General features: G+C 40.0%; 1 protein-coding gene across 12 annotated transcripts in view; it reads right to left on the bottom strand.

Annotated features, from left to right (window-relative positions):
• Positions 1 to 8,795, bottom strand: part of CD55 (CD55 molecule (Cromer blood group)) — a 64,286-nt gene extending 55,491 nt beyond the window's left edge. For all 12 annotated transcript variants that reach the window (XM_033197999.1, XM_033198007.1, XM_033198004.1 and 9 more), the window contains exons 1-5: positions 8,306 to 8,795; positions 7,602 to 7,787; positions 5,640 to 5,831; positions 4,667 to 4,766; positions 3,229 to 3,314 (exon numbers count right to left, since the gene is read on the bottom strand). In XM_033197999.1, the coding sequence (XP_033053890.1) occupies positions 3,229 to 3,314; positions 4,667 to 4,766; positions 5,640 to 5,831; positions 7,602 to 7,787; positions 8,306 to 8,405 (664 nt within the window). In that variant the 5' untranslated portion in view covers positions 8,406 to 8,795. The remainder of the gene's footprint in view (positions 1 to 3,228; positions 3,315 to 4,666; positions 4,767 to 5,639; positions 5,832 to 7,601; positions 7,788 to 8,305) is intronic.
• Positions 8,796 to 20,602: the final 11,807 nt, after the last annotated feature.

Genomic DNA, 20,602 nt, shown 5'->3' with positions numbered 1-20,602 from the left:
CTTAAAAGCTAGTGGGGAAAAAAGATTCAGAAATGATTTCAATAAAAATTGCAAGGGTCATCACAGAAGTAGCCAGCCTGGGAATCTTCCTGATGGGCTAGAGAACTAACTCTTAGGAAAATATAGCTAAGTAAAGAAGGGGCAGCGGGGCATGGTGGTTCACGCCTGTAATCCCAGCACTTTGGGAGGCTGAGGTGGGCAGACTGCTTGAGCCCAGGAGTTCGAGACCAGCCTGGGCAATACGAGGAAGCCCTGTCTATGCAACAAATACACAAATTAGCTGGGCATGGTGGTGTGCACCTATAGTCCCAGATACAAGGGAGGCTGAAGTGGGAGGATCACTTGGCCCAAGGAGATTGAGGCTGCAGTAAGCTGTGATCACACCACTGCACTTCAGCCTGGGTAACAGAAGGAGACCGTCCCAATTTAAAAAAAAAAAAGAAAAGAAAAAAAAGAGGTACATGGAAACCAGAGCAATTTGCATATATAAGGCATATAAAACATGAGGGCAAGACCTGAGTGTCAAGCAGTAGGTAGACCATGACTGTCTTGTACACTATACTAAGGAATTTGGGCTTTGTAAGTAATAGGAGATATGAATAAGCTCTAAGGAGGAAACAGACATCTAAGTCACATCTGTGTTTCAGATCGCTCTGGGTAAAATATGGATGAAACATTAATAGAGTGAAAGAATGGAGGCAGGAGGCCATTGCTATCAGTGTCACTCTTGAACTCAGGCAACTAAGACTGCTGCCTCAGACCCCATATTTTAAAAGGCTGTGCTCTGGCCCTCCTCTGGATGCGTCTCTCCCCTGTTGGTAGGATATCTGTAGGCTGAGAGCATACACTCAATGACAACCTGTCCTACGACTTCTCCTCTATTCCAGAACATGCTCCAGGAACTAGCACGCAGAATTCCCTGTGCCAACACCCTTTCCAGGGCCTGAGAGGGTCCCTCCCACTGGTCCACGTTCTTGGGGGTGGTCTATCCCACTGATATACTTCACCTCTAACCCAATAGACAATGGAGGGTGGATACAAGTTATGGTGGACGTGGTGCATGTGACTTGGGTATTTAGGCTGAGTTGCCCACTTATTTGCACCAGAAAACCCATACAGTGTGGGAAGAGGAAGGCCTATTTGAAAGAAAGTGGGTCTTAGGCCAGTGACCTCCATTTATATTCTTGCCTGGGCCCTGAAAATGTTAGAGGTGGCCCTGATTGCAATAGTCCACAGAAGGAATAATAAACTATGCCACAAGTATACCGATGGAAGGCAAAACACAAGTTTGAAAAACAGATTGAGGAAGTAAAGCACAATGATTTAGGGATGAGATGTGAGGAGTTAAGATAAACAGAAGGGTCTGGGATGATAGTCATTATATAGCAGGGATTGATTCTAGGTTAGCAGATACCATCAGTCAACTAAAATTTTGAAAAAGAAAACATTGGCAGAGAGATAAGCAAACAGGTCCTCTGACAGTGAGGCTCCATTCACAGGTAAACTAGCATCACCTCTGTTTTCTGTATAACTACAGACAATTAGTGGATGTATCCATTGTTCTTTCCTTCTTCATATCCATATTCACACATGGACATTGAAGCAACCTCATGTGTTTATAGGCTAGGGCTACATACTCGAGGTGAAGCATTACATTGTTTAAGAATTTACTTTCCATTCAATCTTTTTGGTATGGTCAAAACAAGTTATGTGGAAAATCAAAATGATCCTAAAAGAAGTAAGGCCTTATGGGGATATTTGAAGGCACTGGGATTGCTTAAGAACAGGGGCTCTTTCCTACAGGATGCAGATGTCAGTGGTTGCTGAGTCAGAGAGGATAGAAGAGTCAAGGAGGAAAACATGAACATCAGAATATTCAGCATGGAGTTCAAGACACCAAATAGGGAAGCAAGGCTGAGACCTAGATGGCGCAAGCAGGAAGATAAAGTGGGTTTGCATTGCTGTCAAATTCATGACACAGCAGGTGCTTGTGCAAATACTGGCTTCAGATGGGAGACTGTTTGTCTGAACTTTGTGACATGCTGCCTGGGTCAAACAAAAGATACGGCCCAGTTTTTCCTTGTTTTCTATCTTTAATTTACTATCATTTACAATGTCTCTTACTGGACAAGGAAAGTGGGAAAGGTGCTACTGGGTAGCAATGATGAAAAATTTAAAAACAACTACAATGAGAAAAAACTGGTGGTAGTAGTATGACATCTCAAAAAGAAGGGCACATGGTGGGTGTGGCAGGGGCAGGCTCCTTGATGGCATGGCTTCGTTTTATTTGTCTTCATACCAGTTGACCCTACACGTTGCCTACCAGAGTGTCAATCGATAAATGTTTGATAAATTACACTAAATCTACTCTAGTTTTCTTCCCCTAGTAACACACAAACACTTTAACTTATCAATAATTTTGACAGTAGGGCCTTCAGAAGTCATTTGCAGGAGGGCACATTGTGTGTAAAGAAAGAGAAGGATGGAAAGTAAGCAAGCCTACATTTTAAAATATTGCTGTATTTTATTCCTCTCAATTTCCAAGAGACACATTTCTCTAACTGACATAAATTTGACAGGATATATATCCATTTATAATATTATTGCTGTACCATATCTTTCTTTGAGAAGATTCTCAAATACAGAAACAGTATTTCTCCTTTATGGTATAAGCTTATCTCTCTAATGATAAGAATATATCACACCTTAGAACCCTTCTAGATCATTATCTCTTAATTATTTTAATCCTAAGAAGCAGCATGTAGGCAACACTGGGTTTTAGAAAAATGCTGGGTCTGAAATAAGAGACCTGGGTTAAGGGCCTTCCATTGCCACTTGTTTTAGGATATGGGGTCAAGTCTTATAGACCCTCTGATAGACAGTATTTTCTTACATTAAAATTGTGGGGTGGAAATCTTTTACCTATCATACTTGACTTTAGAAGTAATAGTTAGACAATAAATGACCAAGTGCAACACAAATCTAAGTTTGTTTTTAATCCTCATTCTATTGTTTAGGAATTAAGACTCAGAAAACTTGACGGTTTATCTCCACACCTAATAAATTAAGAAGCATCACTAGAAAAGGTATTAAAATTAGCAAAGCACTCATATATTGAAAGCTGGGTTTGCTACAAATACACACTGTGCTAATTCTTAAGGGGCAGAAATTAATTTATCATTGAGTACTCAGCCTCACAACCTGAGTGCTTAGATTTTTAACTCTTACCTCTGCACTCTGGCAACGGGTCACTCCACTGGATTCCACTGTCTGAAGTAAGACATAAACTAGTAGTCGGGCCAAATAATTTGTACCTAAAGCAATAGGGGAAGAAAAAAGAGTTTGTTACATTCACACGTATTTGACTTTCCTCAAATTCTCCAGGTTACTATCTTGAAATATTTACTACAGCAGCAGGTGAAAATAAAACAGTAGTTGACAAAAGTCCACACAGTAGTTTAAAGGAAAAGAAAAATTAAGTTTAAAAAGGTGACATCCAAAGAGTAAAAACGGGTAAGACATGTACATTTTTTATTTGCATGGGGAATATGTTAGAAAGCATAAAAGTTTTTTTTTTTTTTTTTTTTTTTTGAGACAGAGTCTTGCTCTGTCGCCCAGGCTGGAGTGCAGTGGCCGGATCTCAGCTCACTGCAAGCTCTGCCTCCTGGGTTTATGCCATTCTCCTGCCTCAGCCTCCCGAGTAGCTGGGACTACAGGCGCCCGCCACTTCGCCCGGCTAGTCTTTTTTTTTTGTATTTTTTAGTAGAGACGGGGTTTCACTATGTTAGCCAGGATGGTCTCGATCTCCTGACCTCGTGATCCGCCCGTCTCGGCCTCCCAAAGTGCTGGGATTACAGGCTTGAGCCACCGCGCCCGGCCTGCATAAAAGTGTTTTACACATTTTTAAATGACATAGATGATTGAACATTTTATATTTCTGAGTTCTAAATACAGGCTTCATAGAATAATAGAATGTACTTGTATTTAAAGGGTTCAATGTACTTCCCAGATTTTGTGTTTGTGACCTAACCAACATCTATTTCGTAAAGGAGACAAGTGATACTGATATTTTTACTTTATAAAGAATAGGGACACACACACAGTAAAATAGAATTATTTAATTTACAGATATGAAATGAGAAAATAAATGTAAAGTTTTCAACAGTGTCTGAGACATTGATGGTACTCAATGAATGCGTTCCTTTTTCCTATATAGAGAACTTATCAAAGAACTTAGGTTAGAATATTTTCATACTAGGAATGTCTTTAACTTATGCTGTTTTGTAACAGCTTGTTTGCATAGAGAAAAACTCATGCAAATTCATTATTTAGGTCAACTAAAGATTGGTTTAGTATTTAACATTTGAAGAATTATTTCTGCAAATATCATCTCAAATTTTTTTATTAATCACATTTAAAATTTTATATTGAATCACATATTTACTGAAATCAGAATTTAGAGAATTTTGGTGGTATAAGAAATCTTCCTTTCTTGCCCCATTTTAGTAAATTTAACTGTGATGAGCTCATGATGAAGGGTCTTTGAGGAGGATTGTTTTAGTTGCTAGTAGCTGTGAATACCAGTCATGAAACTAACAATCTCATCTTAAGTCCTAATTTGTTTTCTCATTTCCTAAATACAGGGTTTTAGTATGCCCAAACTTACCCTGTGTTACATGAGAAGGAGATGGTTGCACCAAATAATATGCCATCTGGTGCACTGATCTGACCATTTGGTATTTCTCCAGGATTAGGGCATGATTTCTCTAGAATAGAATACAAATCGATTTTTTTAAATTAAATTATCAGGCATACATGCAAAGAAGGTAACTATGTGAGGTGGTGGATATGTTAATTAGCTTGACTGTGTTTATCATTTCACAATGTGCACATACATTAAAACATCATGTTGTACACCTTAAATAATATTTGTTGATTATACCTCAATGAAGCATGGGAAAAAATTTTGAAAAAATTATCAAGCACATATATGTACATTCATCATCTGAACCATTGATAGTTCTTATCCTTAGATTTTTTTTTTTTTTTTTTTTTGAGATGGAGTTTCGCTCTGTTACCCAGGCTGGAGTGTGGTGATGTAATCTCAGCTCACTGCAACCTCTGCCTCCCAGGTTAAAGGGATTCTCCTGCCTCAGCCTTCCAAGAAGCTGAGATTACAGGCATGCACCACCACGCCCAGCTAGTTTTTGTATTTTTAGTAGAGTCGGGGTTTCATCATGTTGGCCAGGATAGTCTCAATCTCCTTACCTCAAGTGGTCCACCTGCCTCTGTCTCCCAAAGTGCTGGGATTATAGGCATGATCCACCATGCCTGACCCTTAGACTTCTTTAATTCTAATTTCTCTTTATAATAAGTTTTGAAAAAGCAACGTATTTAGAATATATACTTGTTTCATTTTAGGTAACCTCAAACTAATTAAATGTGAAATTTTTGAGTGAATAAGTATTCCTACCACATATTTAGTTTGTCTAATTCAAAATAAATTGACACTCATGGTCCTATCAAGAAACATCCTAAATAATAATATATACACATAGAATTCTAGCATGAATGAAGGAAGGGATACTATTTCCCCCAAACACCAGACAGTTGAAAATACTTTAAAAAATTTTACTCACTTTTACAAAATTCAGCTGCTGTGGACCATTTTAAATTCTGAAGGCAAGTTAGTTTTGCTAATAGAGAAGGGTCTCTTCTGTAACCTGGACGACACTCATATTCCACAACAGTACCGACTGGAAAATAATTCTGAGTGATATAAAGCTGTTTGAGGGATGCAAAATTTAGCCTGGTTGGCGCATCACAGCTACCTAAATGTATTAACAAAAGCAGCAACAAAAAAAGTAGTATCAATGTTTGTTTTATAATCTATATTTAATTATCTGGACCCTAATAACCCCCTTTCTTTACTGCTTTGCACACATTTGGTACTTAACTATATTAATATCATCATGGCATTTGCAATGTAGCAAATGTATTCACATGTATACTTTATTTTCCAGTTACTAGAGGCTTAGGAAGTAGAGTTGGTACACAGATATCACTATCCCCACTTAAAAAAAAAAAAAAAAAATTTTAAGTTGCCTGGCACGGTTCTGGCATTCAGTAAATGTTGGTTTCCTTACCCTACCCTAAAGAACTACACAGCACCACACAGTACAGGAATAGGGTATTTCCAGACCCCTGGACTAATGTCCTGCACAACAATAATAGCAGCCAACATTTATTTACATATAAACTCATTTAATTCCCACAAGCCCTGGGGGCAAGGATGAGTCAATTGTATACATAAAGTATTTCTATCTGTAAACAGCTGGGCAAATGTGAATCTAGAGAGGCATGGTCAAGTGGAAGGGTCACTGGATTTGTAGTCAGAAGACCCAAGTTTACACCTTGGTTTTGGCATAAAAGCTGCTGCTCTTGAGGAAGTTATTTAACTACTGGGGCCTGTCTCCTCCACAATTGGATAAAGTAACAACATGGGGAAGAGTTAAAACATAATATGTGTGCAAAGACTATGTACTTCATCCTACTGCCTCTATCGTGGATAAAAATAAAAAGTTAAAGCCTATTTCACGCATGGCTTCTAAAAGTATTTGTGCCAATTTCTGTAGTTACTGTAGCTTCTATTGATTTAAGTTGTTCAAAGTCAGGTTATGGGATCTCTTTTATCTTTACTCATATATCTCAAAGCTAATATAGGACTATGTAAATAACAGATTTTTTTCCTCCAAGATAATGCCGATATATATTTTATGAAACCAAAGGGCACATGAGGTGTGGATGACTGTATGTATATTCACCTAAAACAAGAAATCTTCATTTCTTTTAATTCTACTAGATATCAATATCAAACACGGTTACTGTGTTAGCCCCAAAACAACTCTTCACTGGGCCTTATTCATTTTTAACAATCAATCTATCTACCTGTCTATCTATATCCCAATTTACATATCTCTCTCTATATATATCTTCATATATACATACATATATGTCCCTATATATATCCCAATTTATATATATACATATATTTTTTCAAAGTAGCAAGAAGAGAAGATTTGGAATATTCTCCACACAAACGCCAAGTGTTTGAGGTACTGGCTATCCCAATTACACTGATTGATCATGACACACTGTATGATCTATAAATACCTATAGATACGTACAACAGATTTTGAAGTAAATATTGAGAGCTTTTAAAAATGCCACCACAGAGTTGTATTTGATAAGCCCTACTTTACAAAATATTTAAGAAAACAGATCACTTACGCTATGTCTCTCAAGGCAATTGCCAAATATATTTTATATATTTACTCCCTAAACAATACATATTGTTTAATTTCTCTACTAGTTCGTTCAAGGGGTACAGTGTTAGGAAGAAAAACTCTTAATGAAGCAGCAGGACCTACTCAGGGAGGTAAATGTCTTCAATTAGCTGGAGTGTGAAGTGCCAACAAGGTATACCCTGGGGTTTAGTAACACTAGAAAACTACCAATTACTAGTCACTTCAAAGATATATAAAAATAAATTTTAGATACATTCCATTCCCATAACTTTTCGAAAAAAATGAGGAACTTACGATTGCAGAACTCTTCAATATCTGACCACTGACTGTTCTGAAGGCAGATCACTGAGTCCTGCTTGCCAGGAATTTTCATAAAGCTTTCATCACATTTGTACGTTACTATGGTGTCCTCGGGAAAACTTGTACGGCCTTCCAAAGATGGCTGGGCATTAGGTACAGCTGGGGGAGGGCCACAGTCAGCTAGGGAGACAAAAGCAGAACTGAAGGAAATGACTATCAAGGGTCCTCACAGTTGCTGTTTTTAAGACACACGCCCCCTTGAAATGCCACACCTTAAAGAGATGACATGCAAGTTTGCAGCATGGTGTGCTCTACACGGCTGGACTCTGTCGACAGTGGGCAGCGGTCAGCGGTCTGGCCTCCCATCCTTTTAGACCAGCTTTTTGGGGGTTAAGGCTCTCTTCGAGCCCTCCCTTTCGATTTTCCCAGGCTTGGCCGCTCGCAAACCCAGCCGGGGCCTCTTTAACCCTCCACGACAACCCCTAAAGCCAAGTCAGCTGGGGGCCGACACAGCAGGAGCCCCAAATGCTGGTGAGCGGCGACAGCCTTAAAGGTACAGGACGGCGGGAACCAAGACCGCGGGCCACGCTCCCCACCTGCCAAGTCCCCGGTCCCTGTGCGTGTCTCGGAAACCGACTTGGACCTCCCACCCAGCCCAGGGGCTTCCCTGGCTGCCGGGCCCCTGGACCCCCACTCACCCCACACGGCCGGCAGGCACAGCAGCAGCAGCAGCAGCAGCCGGGGCAGCTCCCCGGCGAGGGGCAGCGCCGCGGGCACGCTCGGCCGCGCAACAGTCATGGCGCGCGAGGTCAGAGTAAGTACGCGCCGCCGGGACTCCGCCGGGTCGCAGCTACGCCCAGCTGCCTGAGCGAGTGCAGCGAGCAGAAGCAGCGCCTCGCGACTCCGCAGTAACAGTTAAATGAGTGCTTTGGGCGGGGCCTGGGCTGGGGCTCTGTGTCACCAAGGGTGGGACAAAAAAGACGGGTGGAGCAGGGATTTGTTGTGGTCAGAGGTGGGGTCAGAGGGCGCTGGCGTCATACGCCTCTGGGATCCCAAGGCTCGGGGACAGTGGGAAGGGGAAGGAGGAGGAACTCGCTGGCAACCCCCTCTGGGACTCACTCTCTCCACTGCTGGGTGGGGCCTGCGATGACCTGACTTCTGGAAACCTGAATGTCTCCTCGCTACGTAAACACAAACGGGGTGGAAACGGGAGAGGGGGAGGGGTGCTCAAGTATCGCAGACCTTGCTGCCGGAACGTAAGTTCGTCTAAGCCGAGCATCCCCGCGCTTGAGTGCTGCCAAGCCGAGCTGCACGTGCGGTGGAGTTCGGGGGCTGAGACTCGGGGATTGAGACGCGGTGCCCTCCCCGTGTTGTGGGCCTCTACTGCGAGGTCTGTCAAAGGCCAGCACGAGGGTGGGGAAGTAACTAGGGAGCGAGGCCGTTATCTCCTAGAACACTCTCTAATGTGACAACAGAGATCTAGGGAAACAGGTTGAGTAACACAGTAGGGAGTGAACATTGTTCATGCCTTGTTCTGGTGGGAGTCGCTTGCTTCACCCGGGTTCTCCTTGTTTACCAAAGACACCACTTTGGGATTACTCCAGCCTGACTGTAGAGAGAAATTCATCAGTGTGTGTGTGTGTGTCTGCCTCGGGGGGGGGGGGGGGGGGGGGTGGGGGGGGTGGGATAACAACAAAAACAAACAAAGCCCAAAAAACCGAATGGTGGTGGGGTGGATTTTAAGAGGAAGGCTTGTTACAAACCTTTAAGAATAAATAGCCTGAGGTTTGCAAGACTGGCCACACATTAGAATCATGTGGGGAGCTTACACACACACACACACACACACACACACATATATATATTCATATATTTATATATATTCATATATATTTATACATATATAATATATGTGCTTTAAGTTCTGGGATACATGTGCAGAACATGCGGGTTTGTTACACAGGTATACACGTGCCATGGTGGTTTGCTGCACCCATTAACCCGTCATCTACATTAGGTATTTCTCCTAATGCCTCCCCTAATCCCCACCCCCCAACAGGCCCCTGTATGTGATGTTCCCCTCCCTGTGTCCGTGTATTCTCATTGTTCAACTCCCACTTATGAGTGAGAACATGCAGTGTTTGGTTTTCTGTTCCTGTGTTAGTTTGCTGAGATTGATGGTTTCCAACTTCATCCATGTCCCTACATAGGACATGAACTCATCCTTTTTTATGGCTGCATAGTATTCTACGGTGTATATGTGCCACATTTTCTTTATCCAGTTTATCACTGATGGGCATATGGGTTGGTTCCAATCCAGAGGCCCAAACTACAGCTTAGACAAATTAAATCAGCATCTTTGGGGATGGCGCTGGGTATCAGGATTACTTAAAAGTGCCACACTGTGCAGCCAGGTTTGAGAACCACAGACCTATATGGTACTGGTCAGAGTAAAGATCTATCCAGCCTAGGACCACCCCTGTCAAAAACAGAAAGGATATAGATGGCAAGGTGGATTGCCCTTCTTCATAGAGAATAGCCTCAAGAACATGCTTCCCTTTAATAATTTGTCTGGGTCTGGCTAGCAGAGTCCTAGCCTAGATTCCTTTTCCCTTAAACGCCTTGCCTGGTTAAGTGAAATTCCCTACTTGGAATTATACCTTGGTCCATGGACCAGCTGTGGGGGTATTTGTTATATCCTATCTTGATATTCTTTCCTGAAGGTTTTCTGATAGCTCTTTACTGGTTGGTATGAGCTTTATAAGGAGGAAAACAATTTTCAATCATAGCATTTTCTTTGACCCATACTTACTGTATAGAACCAAACCCTTTGTTGCCCATTGCTGGAACCAATTCTACAGTGATTCCAAGCAAGGGACTACTGTTGGATTTCATTGAAACCTAACAATACTCAAACATTGTGGAATTTAGAAGTTAGGGTGGGGGGCTTTTAAAACCATCTAGTGTTATCCTCATATTTGATGTTAAAATACCTTACTTTTACTCCCATATTGGATATAAAAACACAAGGTATGTCAGGGCCTGGCAGTGTTTAGAAGTGGCACCAGGTCTTCATTTATTCCCCCTAATAACCTCCAATAACCTTAACCACCACTCCCTTCTGTCGTGCCATTATACATAGGTAATCTTCATTCCTGCTTGGGCTCACAGAATTGGTGTGAAAGGCAAGGTAGCATTGTGAAAAAGACAGGTGCAAGCAAGACCAGTTATGCAGCTGCCAGAAGACTTAACATTGAAGTCTATTAAAGCTCACTACGTGTTTATTATGTGAATGTCATAGCTTTATATGCAGAGAAAACAATGAGCTCTGCAAAGTGTCAAAAATATTATCTATCACACAACTTAGTGACACTAAATGTCCTAAGCATTCACCTTCCAGAATACTTAGTTATTGGCAATAACTATTTTTAAAAGGAAATTTTGGCCGGGGGTGGTAGCTCACGCCTGTAATCTCAGCACTTTGGAAGGCCAAGGCGGAGAATCACCTGAAGTCAGGAGTTCGAGACTAGCCTGGCCAACATGGTGAAACCCCGTCTCTACTAAAAATACAAAAATTGGCTGGGCATGGTGGCATGCGCCTGTAATCCCAGCTGCTCAGGAGGCTGAGGCGGGAGAATTACTTGAACCTGGGGGGCGGAGGTAGCAATGAGTCAAGATTGCGCCATTGCACTCCAGCCTGGGGAACGAGAGCAAAACTCCGTCTCAAAAAAAAAAAAAAAAAGAAATTTTATGAACAATTACTGGATGGAGTCTTAAGTAAAAGTTACAACCACCCAAATGTCAACATTCTGAGGGGAAGGAAACAAAGAAATCCATTATGTATTTACTCAACTTAGAAAAGAGATCTATGATAAAATCTAAGCATTCCTCAGAAAAAGCAAATATGTGAATTTATAACTTACTAAAGATTATTTTAAATAAATGGCTTCATTTGTTGTGTTCCAGTTGCTTTATACACATTATACCATTTCATCAGCACAACTTAATGAAGTGAAGATAACTATCCATATTTTGCAGACAAGGAAACAGGCTGAGAGGCTGTTTACCAAAGTCCATGCACTAACTAGCGACTAGGTCGAATCTAAACCTAGTTTGATTTCAAAACCTATACATCTGTCCTATCATACTGCATTCTTTTTACTGGAATCAGCAAAAGTTTCTTGTGTACAGAGGACAATGAATTAGGTTCTTGGGAAGGTGATTTGGGAACCCAGGGGCTCATGATAGGAGCAGTAGTTCCGAGGCTTCATACTTATCTACCAGAAACTAGCTATGTGTCCTCGGCTGAGTCACTGCACGTCTCAAGGGCTTATTTCCGCATGGATTAAAAAGCGTTTGGCACTAAAATAGTCTCTATAGAGCTTCCAATCCAAAACAAGCTTATGTAATTAGGCCAAAATACAAAGAAAATAGGTTTATGATTTTGACAGAGCAAGGGACCATGGCTCTTACTCTTGTTCCAGGAACCATACAATGACTAAATCAAAGACTGTTTAATAAACTTCCCTAGCACACAGAAGCCCACTAAGTGTCAATACTTGTGTTTGAGAATCTATAATCTAGTAGGGAGGTTTTCCATGATAAATGCTTTACAAATATCACAACCAAAGTGGTATGGGGCTTCAGAAAGGAGAGAAGGGAGTGTGGCGATTGGGGTGGGGAGGTTAAAGGCCCAGTGATTTAACTAAATATGACAAGTGTCAATGCAATAGGGCAAAAATAGGAAAAGAGATATGAACAAATGTTTGGGGTCAGGAAAAGGCCTGTTGATTCCAAGAGTAGTAAGGAGTTTAGTTTACGGAGAGTATGGAGAACTTAATTGAGGCAATGGAAGAAGAGGGTGAGAGAGGCTGGAAAGAGATTTGAGGGAGCCTTAAAGGCAAGGCCTGTGCCTTTTACACCATTCAGAAGCATTAAAGAACTGTTGACAGCTGTAAGGAGGAAGCACCTGGGTAATTTGGAATTTGCATCTAAGATGCTGGAATGAGAATGACTGTGTAAGCTAAGATCCAGTTTAGCTAACTACAACAGTTCAGGTGTTTAGGATTAGAGAACAAAAATGTCTTTTAGTTTTAAAATAATACATCTATATTAAGGAGTCCCAGTCCTGTTGCTCTATAAAACTCCTGACACAATTATAGACTTTTGAATTTCCATTCCTGCGCTGACCAAACAAGTTTCAAAGTAATAACCCACAGAATTTGGCAACTGACTCAATAAGGAGCAGTGGGGAAAAAGATGTTACAGATGACTCGGAAGTTTGGAGTTTGTGAGATTAGCAGCCCTATTTAAAAGAACTATCCATTCCAGAGCCAGGAGGTAATTTAGGGAAAGAACAACAAATTCAGCTTTACACTTGTTGAATTTTAAATGCCTTGGCAGAGTGTCTACATGGAAACGTCCAGCATGCTATTGAAATGGAGGCAAGATGGAGGTGGAGTGGGTGGAGACGTGACTGCAGGCAAGGGAGGATATGGAAATATAAACAGAGAAGCCCAAGGTGTGAGACTTGAGGAGCCCCACGTTAGAAGGTACAAATGACAGAGAAAGGGAAAGGAGAAGGTAGTAGAAAGGAAAGAGAATCGTGCGATTTCCTGAAAGCCAAGGGATACAAAACTGTGAGCTAATATTATCACCCTCATTGCAAGTGAACCAGCTGATGTTTAGGGAAGTTAAGAAACTAGCCCCAAACCACATGGCTTGTTGGCGGTAGAACTAGTGCTTAGGATCTTCACGCCTCTGTTAGACTGGCCAGGCATCATTCTTCCAGGAAATCTCCCTTGCCATGACATCATGCCTGGTACCTTCCTCTATGCTACCAAAGTATGTAATGTGCCTATCTGTGCCTCACATCTGAGGAACCAGTCTATTTCATATTTACATTCTAACTCAGCCTAAATATATTCCCAACTTAACTTAAAATAGCCAATGGGCCGGGGCAGGGTGGGGTTGGAGAGAACTTTATATTGAGGCATTTTTGTCATGCAGCTGCAAATACAGGTAATTCTGCTTCACAGAATAAGGGTATTTTTTAAATAAATGAAAACAAATGAGTAGACTCTCCTGTTTCTTATACATGAGTTCTTTTCTCCAGGAATTCACTAATCAAGGTATCAGTGTATTGCAGCAGACATAGTAGTTTTCCTTTTCACTAGGTGCAGGTTCAGCAGGACCTTGGAAAACGTGGTCTAATTCCATGTGACATGTTCACCTATGTAATGGCATCCTGCCCTACAGCTGACTTCCCTGTGTGTGTGAGAACAGGCTCAGCAGCCAGGGGGAAATGCAATGCTTGACTTATGTGAGCAAATATTTATTTGCCAAGACCTAACTTTCTGAGACAACAGTGAATTTTTGCTACCTCCACTTTGGAGGTAGTGGCAGGAACAAGGAAATGTGTGTGTGCACACACATGTGAGACTATGTTTTGGTGTGTGAACTTCAAACACAAATCTTAGGTTTTGCAATAGTAACATTATTTATAGGAGCAATTGGGAAGGTTAGGAATCTTGTGGCCTTTAGCTGCATGACTCCTGAGCCACAATTTTTAATCTTGTGGCTAGTTTGTTCATTTTAGTGTGTGTGTTCAAGAATGTGAGAGTGTATTTGCATGTGAGTGTACATATATGAGTGTGTAAGCATGTGTGTGCATGTATGAATGTGTGTGTGCATGTATGAATGTGTGTGAGCATGTGAGAGTGTGTGTACATGTGAGAGTGTGGTCCAGCACCCAACTGCTCTGAAACACAAATTTCTCACTTATAAAACAGGTGTAATGATATTACCTCATAGGGGTTTTGTGAGGAATAAAGGAAATAGTGTATGTAAAGCATTTGGTCCATTGCTTGGCACACAGTACTCAATAAATATTAGCAATAATGAATGATCATGGGTGACATGAATGAATGTTTCCTATAATAAGACCTGGCCACTTTTCATGAAATCCATAAAAATAGTCATGTCATGACATACAGTTTTAAAATTCTGTAAAAGCAATAGAAAATTCTCATATATTAGCAATGTGGAGATCATTGAGTTGTTTTCCTTATTCTTTCCCCACCCAGTAGTATTTTTCCTGTAGCAAAGATTAGGTCATTTACCAAGATTCAGAATTGTTTAAACATTGGATTCTTTACCTCCACTGTAGTCCCATCTGCAATTTGTTTCCCTTGATTTATCAGCTTGCAAGTTAAGAAGCAGATTTACAATTTAAGCGTATTAGAATTGCACAAGGGTAAGGAGGGAAGAAAGAAGAAATTCACACTGAAGGGACCACCTTCCACTGATACTCTCACGTTGAGACTTAACCTTGGTTAACCATCCAGCAATGCCATGAGTAAACTATTATTACTTCCAGTCGCACACGTTGGGACAGGTTCAGAGGGGAAAATGATTGGATAAAACAATACAGATGGCAAAGCCAAGCAAAATTTGAACCAGGTCTGGGGAGATTTAAAATTATGTTCCATCCACTCTACATGTTACCTTTTATTTGTTGGTGCATAATGAAGACTAAAGGGTTCGTCAATCTTAAAGTGTTCATTGGTGAGTATTTTCCTAGTACTGTTCTTTCAGATGTCTTTCAGATGTCAAAAATCCATTTACCTAAATGACAATCATTTCTCTTGGATAAATTTTACTTTTTCATATAGCCAAATGTTCTGCTATGAAGAAGGTAATTTACTTCAGAAAAACAATAATTGCAGGTTTTATTGAAAACACTTCTGTTTTCTCAATGCCCCCATCTGATACCACCTCCTCTACTACTTCTGTGACATACTTGCCCCCTTATGTTTCCAAAGCACGTGGCCTCATTTTGATGTCACTTAGTCCATTCAGCCCAAAGGTCTATAATAATTATGTCAGGGTTTGTTTGTGTGTGTCAGGGTTTGCATGGAAAAGAACCAATTTGGAAAATACTTCAGTAACTTCTTACATAACAGACACTTACCGTATGACCTTATATTTCCAAATATGGACCCAGGGAAAATAAAAATGTCTACAAAGATTTGTACATAAATGTTTATAGCAGCTTTATTTCAACAGCTACAAGCTGGAAACAATTCATAAATAGCTGAATGGTTAAATAAATTGTGGCACTTCCATACAATGAAAACTACTTCACATTAGAAAGGAACAAATTAATGATACACACAACAGGGATGAATTTCAAAAACTTGCTGAGCAGAGGAAACTAGGCACATAGAGTGGATATTATATGATATCATTTATATGAAGTTCCAGAACAAGCAAAATCAACTTATGATGATAGAAATCAAAGTAATGACTGTCTGGAGTGGGGAGTGCAAGAGGGTAGGAGAATTTACTGCAAAATGGCAAAAGGAAACATTTGGGGGAAAATGTTCTATATATGTATTGGTGTAGTGGTTACGTGGTGTATACATTTGTGAAGACTCATGAAACTGGATAATTTGAATGTTTCCATTTGTTTTATGTAAATTAAACCTCAATGAAGTTGATTAAAAATCATAAAGTAGAATCAAAGGTTTCAGATGTGGAGTTGGTGGGCTTTGGCAACAGTGAATCAACTGGGTTATGTGTCAAGAATAGCACAACCAAATACACCTTTTCTCGTTTTGCCCCCTAATTTTGTCAGTCAGTTTGAAATAGTGTTAACTATGGATGTGAAATAATTTGAGCCCATAAAGAACAACATTGATGGGCTTTGCTGACTTGCAAAACACTGAGTTGTTATATATATGAGAAAATTGGCAAAATCACAGAACAATTATAAGCATATTGCATTAACCATTTTTTGTGGATAGTATAACTGGTTGTTTACTATATTCTGAGAGGCACAGTGTTGAATCAGAATGCTCGCCAATTACCAAGCCATCCACAGGAACTTCTGATAGAATTTCCCATGAAAGGAGAATCAAGGAGATTCTGTTCTCCATACTATTTGATCCCAGCCTGTTCTCACTGCTCCATCTGAAGAGCTAGTGTAGGTTCTCAGAGCTAATGAGGTAATTTTATGGATCTTTTCCACATCACCTCTCACCTGCTCAATGAGTCCTCACTAAATCTTGTGCCAGGATAATATGGCAGACAGAAATAATGACAGCAACAATTTAGATGTATGTAGGACTTATCATCTCTGGGGTGTTTTTCACTAATATCTCACTTAATCCTCAGATCCACTCTAAAAAGCAGATCCCTGCAAGCACCATATTTTTAAGGGTGTTGTATATTTGATCTGCTCACTCCAAGCACCAGATTTTTACTTTGTCAGTGGGTAATGTAACTGCCCAACAGATTCTTCTCGCCCACTGTCCAGATGGAGCTGATTTATCCAGATGGGAATTACAGTAGACAAAGTTTAAAACATGCAGAGTTGGCTAAATGGGAGATTGGAGTTTTATTGTTAGTCAAATCAGCCTCCCCAAAAGTTCAGAGGCTAGGGTTTTTAAAAGACAGTTTGGCGGGCAGGGGGCTAGGGAATGGGGAATGGTGATAAGTTGGGTCAGGGATGGAATCACAGGGAGTCCAAGCTGTCCTCTTGCATTAAGTCAGTTCCTGGGTGGGGGCCACAAAACCAGATGAGCCAATTTACCAGTCTGGGTGGCACCAGCTGTTCTATCAGAATACAGGGTCTGAAAAATGCTTCGAACACCAATCTTAGGTTTTACAATAGTAATGTTATCCATTAGAGCAATTGAGGAGGTTAGGAATCTTGTGATCTCTGGTTACATGACTCCATAATTCCTAATCTTGTGGCTAATTTTGTTAGTTTTACAAAGGCAATCTGGCCCCCAAACAAGGGGGTTTGTTTTGGGGAAGGCTGTTATCATCTTTGTTTCAAAGTTAAACCGTAAGCTAAATTCCTCTCCAAGTTAGTTCAGCCGGTACCCAGCAATGAACAAGGACAGCTTGGAGGTTAGAACCAAGATGGAGTTGGTTAGGTCAGATTTCCTTCACTGTCATAATTTTCCTATGTCACATTTTTCTCACTGTTACAATTTTTGCAAAGGTGATTTCAGTAATATAACTGGCTCAGATATATCTTTGTAATAATCTACAGATTCCGTTAATTCAGAAATTTAAAAGAATAAGGTACATTAAGAGAATAATTATACCCATGCTTCAGAATTTTACCAGTTAAGTCTATTTTACTAGTTAAAATACATGTAAATAAATTTAAATGCAACATAAAATACATTCAAGTGTAGATGTAACTATAATGTCATTCTATGGCTGGGCACAGTGGCTCATGCCTGTAATCCCAGCACTTTGGGAGGCCAAGGTGGGCAGATTACAAGGTCAGAAGTTTGAGACCAGCCTGGCCAGTATGGTGAAACCCCATCTCTACTAAAAAGACAAAAATTAGCTGGGCATGGTAGTGGGCGCCTGTAGTCCCAACTACTCAGGTGGCTGAGGCAGGAGAATTACTTTAACCTGGGAGGCAGAGGCTTCAGTGAGTCAAGATTGCACCAGTGCGCTCCAGTCTGGGTGACAGAGTGAGACTCTGTCTCAAAAAATAAAAAAAATAATAAAAACTATAATGTCATTCTGATGTTAATTACTAAACACTAGTTATGCCTGCTTAGATATTTTCTACACTATAGTTACTTCCCATATATCGTTATCAGCTGTCCTTCAGGGACAGTGTGGTTAAAAATAATCACTCTGGTGACTCACTAAGGTTTCGCGATTTAACCATTTTATGCCCTCTTAAATAGAAGTTATGTTTAAACTGTTTACTTCTTTCATTCTCCATTGTTTTTCGTAGGATTTCTAGCTAGAAAACTGGCCTGAGGAGGTAATCCACAATACAGAAAATTGATTTTGAGCAAAGAGATACTAGGCTTATGTAAACAGAGAATTTAGAATGTGCTTAAATATCCAACTATACAGGAATGATTAAAAACCTTTTAGTACATATACACACATTATTAAATATTATGCAATTATTAGTTATGTATAAATATAAATTTGTAATGGAATATGAAATGCTTTATTAAACTGTTTAAGCAAGGCCGGATGCGGTGGCTCACGCCTGTAATCCCAGCACTTTGGGAGGCTGAGGTGGGCGGATCACGAGGTCAGGAGATAGAGACCATCCTGGCTAATACGGTGAAACCCTGTCTGTGCTAAAAATACAGAAAAATTAGCCGGGCGTTGTGGTGGGTGCCTGTAGTCCCAGCTACTGGGGAGGCTGAGGCAGGAGAATGGCGTGAACCTGGGAGGCGGAGTTTGCAGTGAGCCACAATCACACCACTGCAGTCCAGCCTGGGTGATAGAGTGAGACCCCGTCTCAAAAAGAAAAAAAAAAAAAAGTTTAAGCCAGAAGAAAATTCAATTGTAACTTTGTATTAACATGGAAATAAAGTTATTCAAAGAAAAGACTGAAAAAAGGTTTTTAAAAAATGTTTGAGAAGAAAATTATATCTTCTATATATATTATGATGATCAATTGTAACTGTATTAACATGGAAACAAAGTTATTCATAGAAAAGATTGAAAAAAATAACAAAACTAAGAGTATCGGAATAAGTTTACTGATTTTTTTCTTTATATATTTTCTCCACATTGATCATGCTTTATTGTTATATCTAGAAAGCTTTACTTTCATTTTAAAAGAAATCCTGCCAGCCGATTCATAATCATAATAGTTAAGTATTTGATTATGCTGTTTTGTAACTTGTTGAAACTTGGAAACTCATTTTTTCAAAGCAGATACTCTTACTTGAACTTTTTGAAATTTGATTTCCTTTTAATTATATCTAGCCTTTGTAGTTTGAAAAACTTTTCTCCTTGGTAGAAAGATAAAATGCAAATTGTTTCTGTAAGTCCTTGTGGGACTTCTCATCCAGGATCCAGCCAATTCCACTCTCACCCCAGGCTAGTTTGATATTTTGATAAATCTTATCCAGACTGCCACAATAAGCCATTACTTGTTCTCTTCCTGTCAGTTGATTATATGTTCAATGTCCAGATTAACTTCATATGCTCAGCAATCACTTCCCGTTTTCACAAAATAAAGTCCAAGCTTCTTAGTCTACTCTCAAGGCTATGTATAATTTGATATTAGGCCTTTCCTGCTTTGCTCTCACAGGTTTTATTTCTGGATGAACAAAATGTGCTATCCTCGCCGATCCCTGACATGCTATGGTTACCACCTCTGCATGTTGATTCACTTACAAGGAATGCCCTCCCCACCCAGCTGGTCCAATTAAATGTTTCCTTGGCTATCAGTCTGAAGGGTTTGCACTCTCTTCTGAGCTCCTAGTGTAATACAGCGATTTCCCCTAAAGTATGCTTGTGTTTGTTTGTGATATCTCTTCCAGGATTATGTTGAACTGCTCCTTAAATCATATAAGGTTGTTTAGCTCTGTTTCTTCTCCCCCTCAATTAGATTATAAAGCAATTTGAGACTCCCAAGCCTTCTGCTTGGATTGGAATCCTACCTCCCTCTCTATATGAGCTCTATGACCTGGACAAGTTACTTCATTTTAGTGTGCCTCAGTTTCCTCATTTATATGATAAAATGGAGATAATAGTGTCTATCTCATAGAATTAAAAGAGATAATATGTAAAGAACTTGGGACAGTACCTCCTGTACATTTAACACCAATTAAATATGAACTGCCATAACTGTTGTTAACAGTATTTTAATGTAAGAATTATGTTTCATATTTCTTTATATCTTCCACAACACTTGGAAAATTTTACTAGGGACTGATGAGTAAGGATTTATATATTTGTTGACTGTTTTATTAACAAGATTCACATTTGTTACTAAGACTATCCCAAGCGGGCAAATCTTGGGGACTTTATTAATACTCTATGGTGTATCAACATTGTATTATGTGCTATGCATTCATTCTTTTTTTAATTTTTTTTTATTTTTATTATACTTTCAGTTCTAGGGTACATGTGCATAACATGCAGGTTTGTTACATATGTATACTTGTGCCATGTTGGTGTGCTGCACCCATCAACTCGTCAGCACC

The sequence above is a fragment of the Trachypithecus francoisi genome, unplaced genomic scaffold, assembly GCF_009764315.1.
Source record: "Trachypithecus francoisi isolate TF-2019V2 unplaced genomic scaffold, Tfra_2.0 Lachesis_group5, whole genome shotgun sequence".
NCBI lineage: Eukaryota > Metazoa > Chordata > Mammalia > Primates > Cercopithecidae > Trachypithecus > Trachypithecus francoisi.
This window is presented reverse-complemented; position numbering and strand designations above follow the sequence as displayed.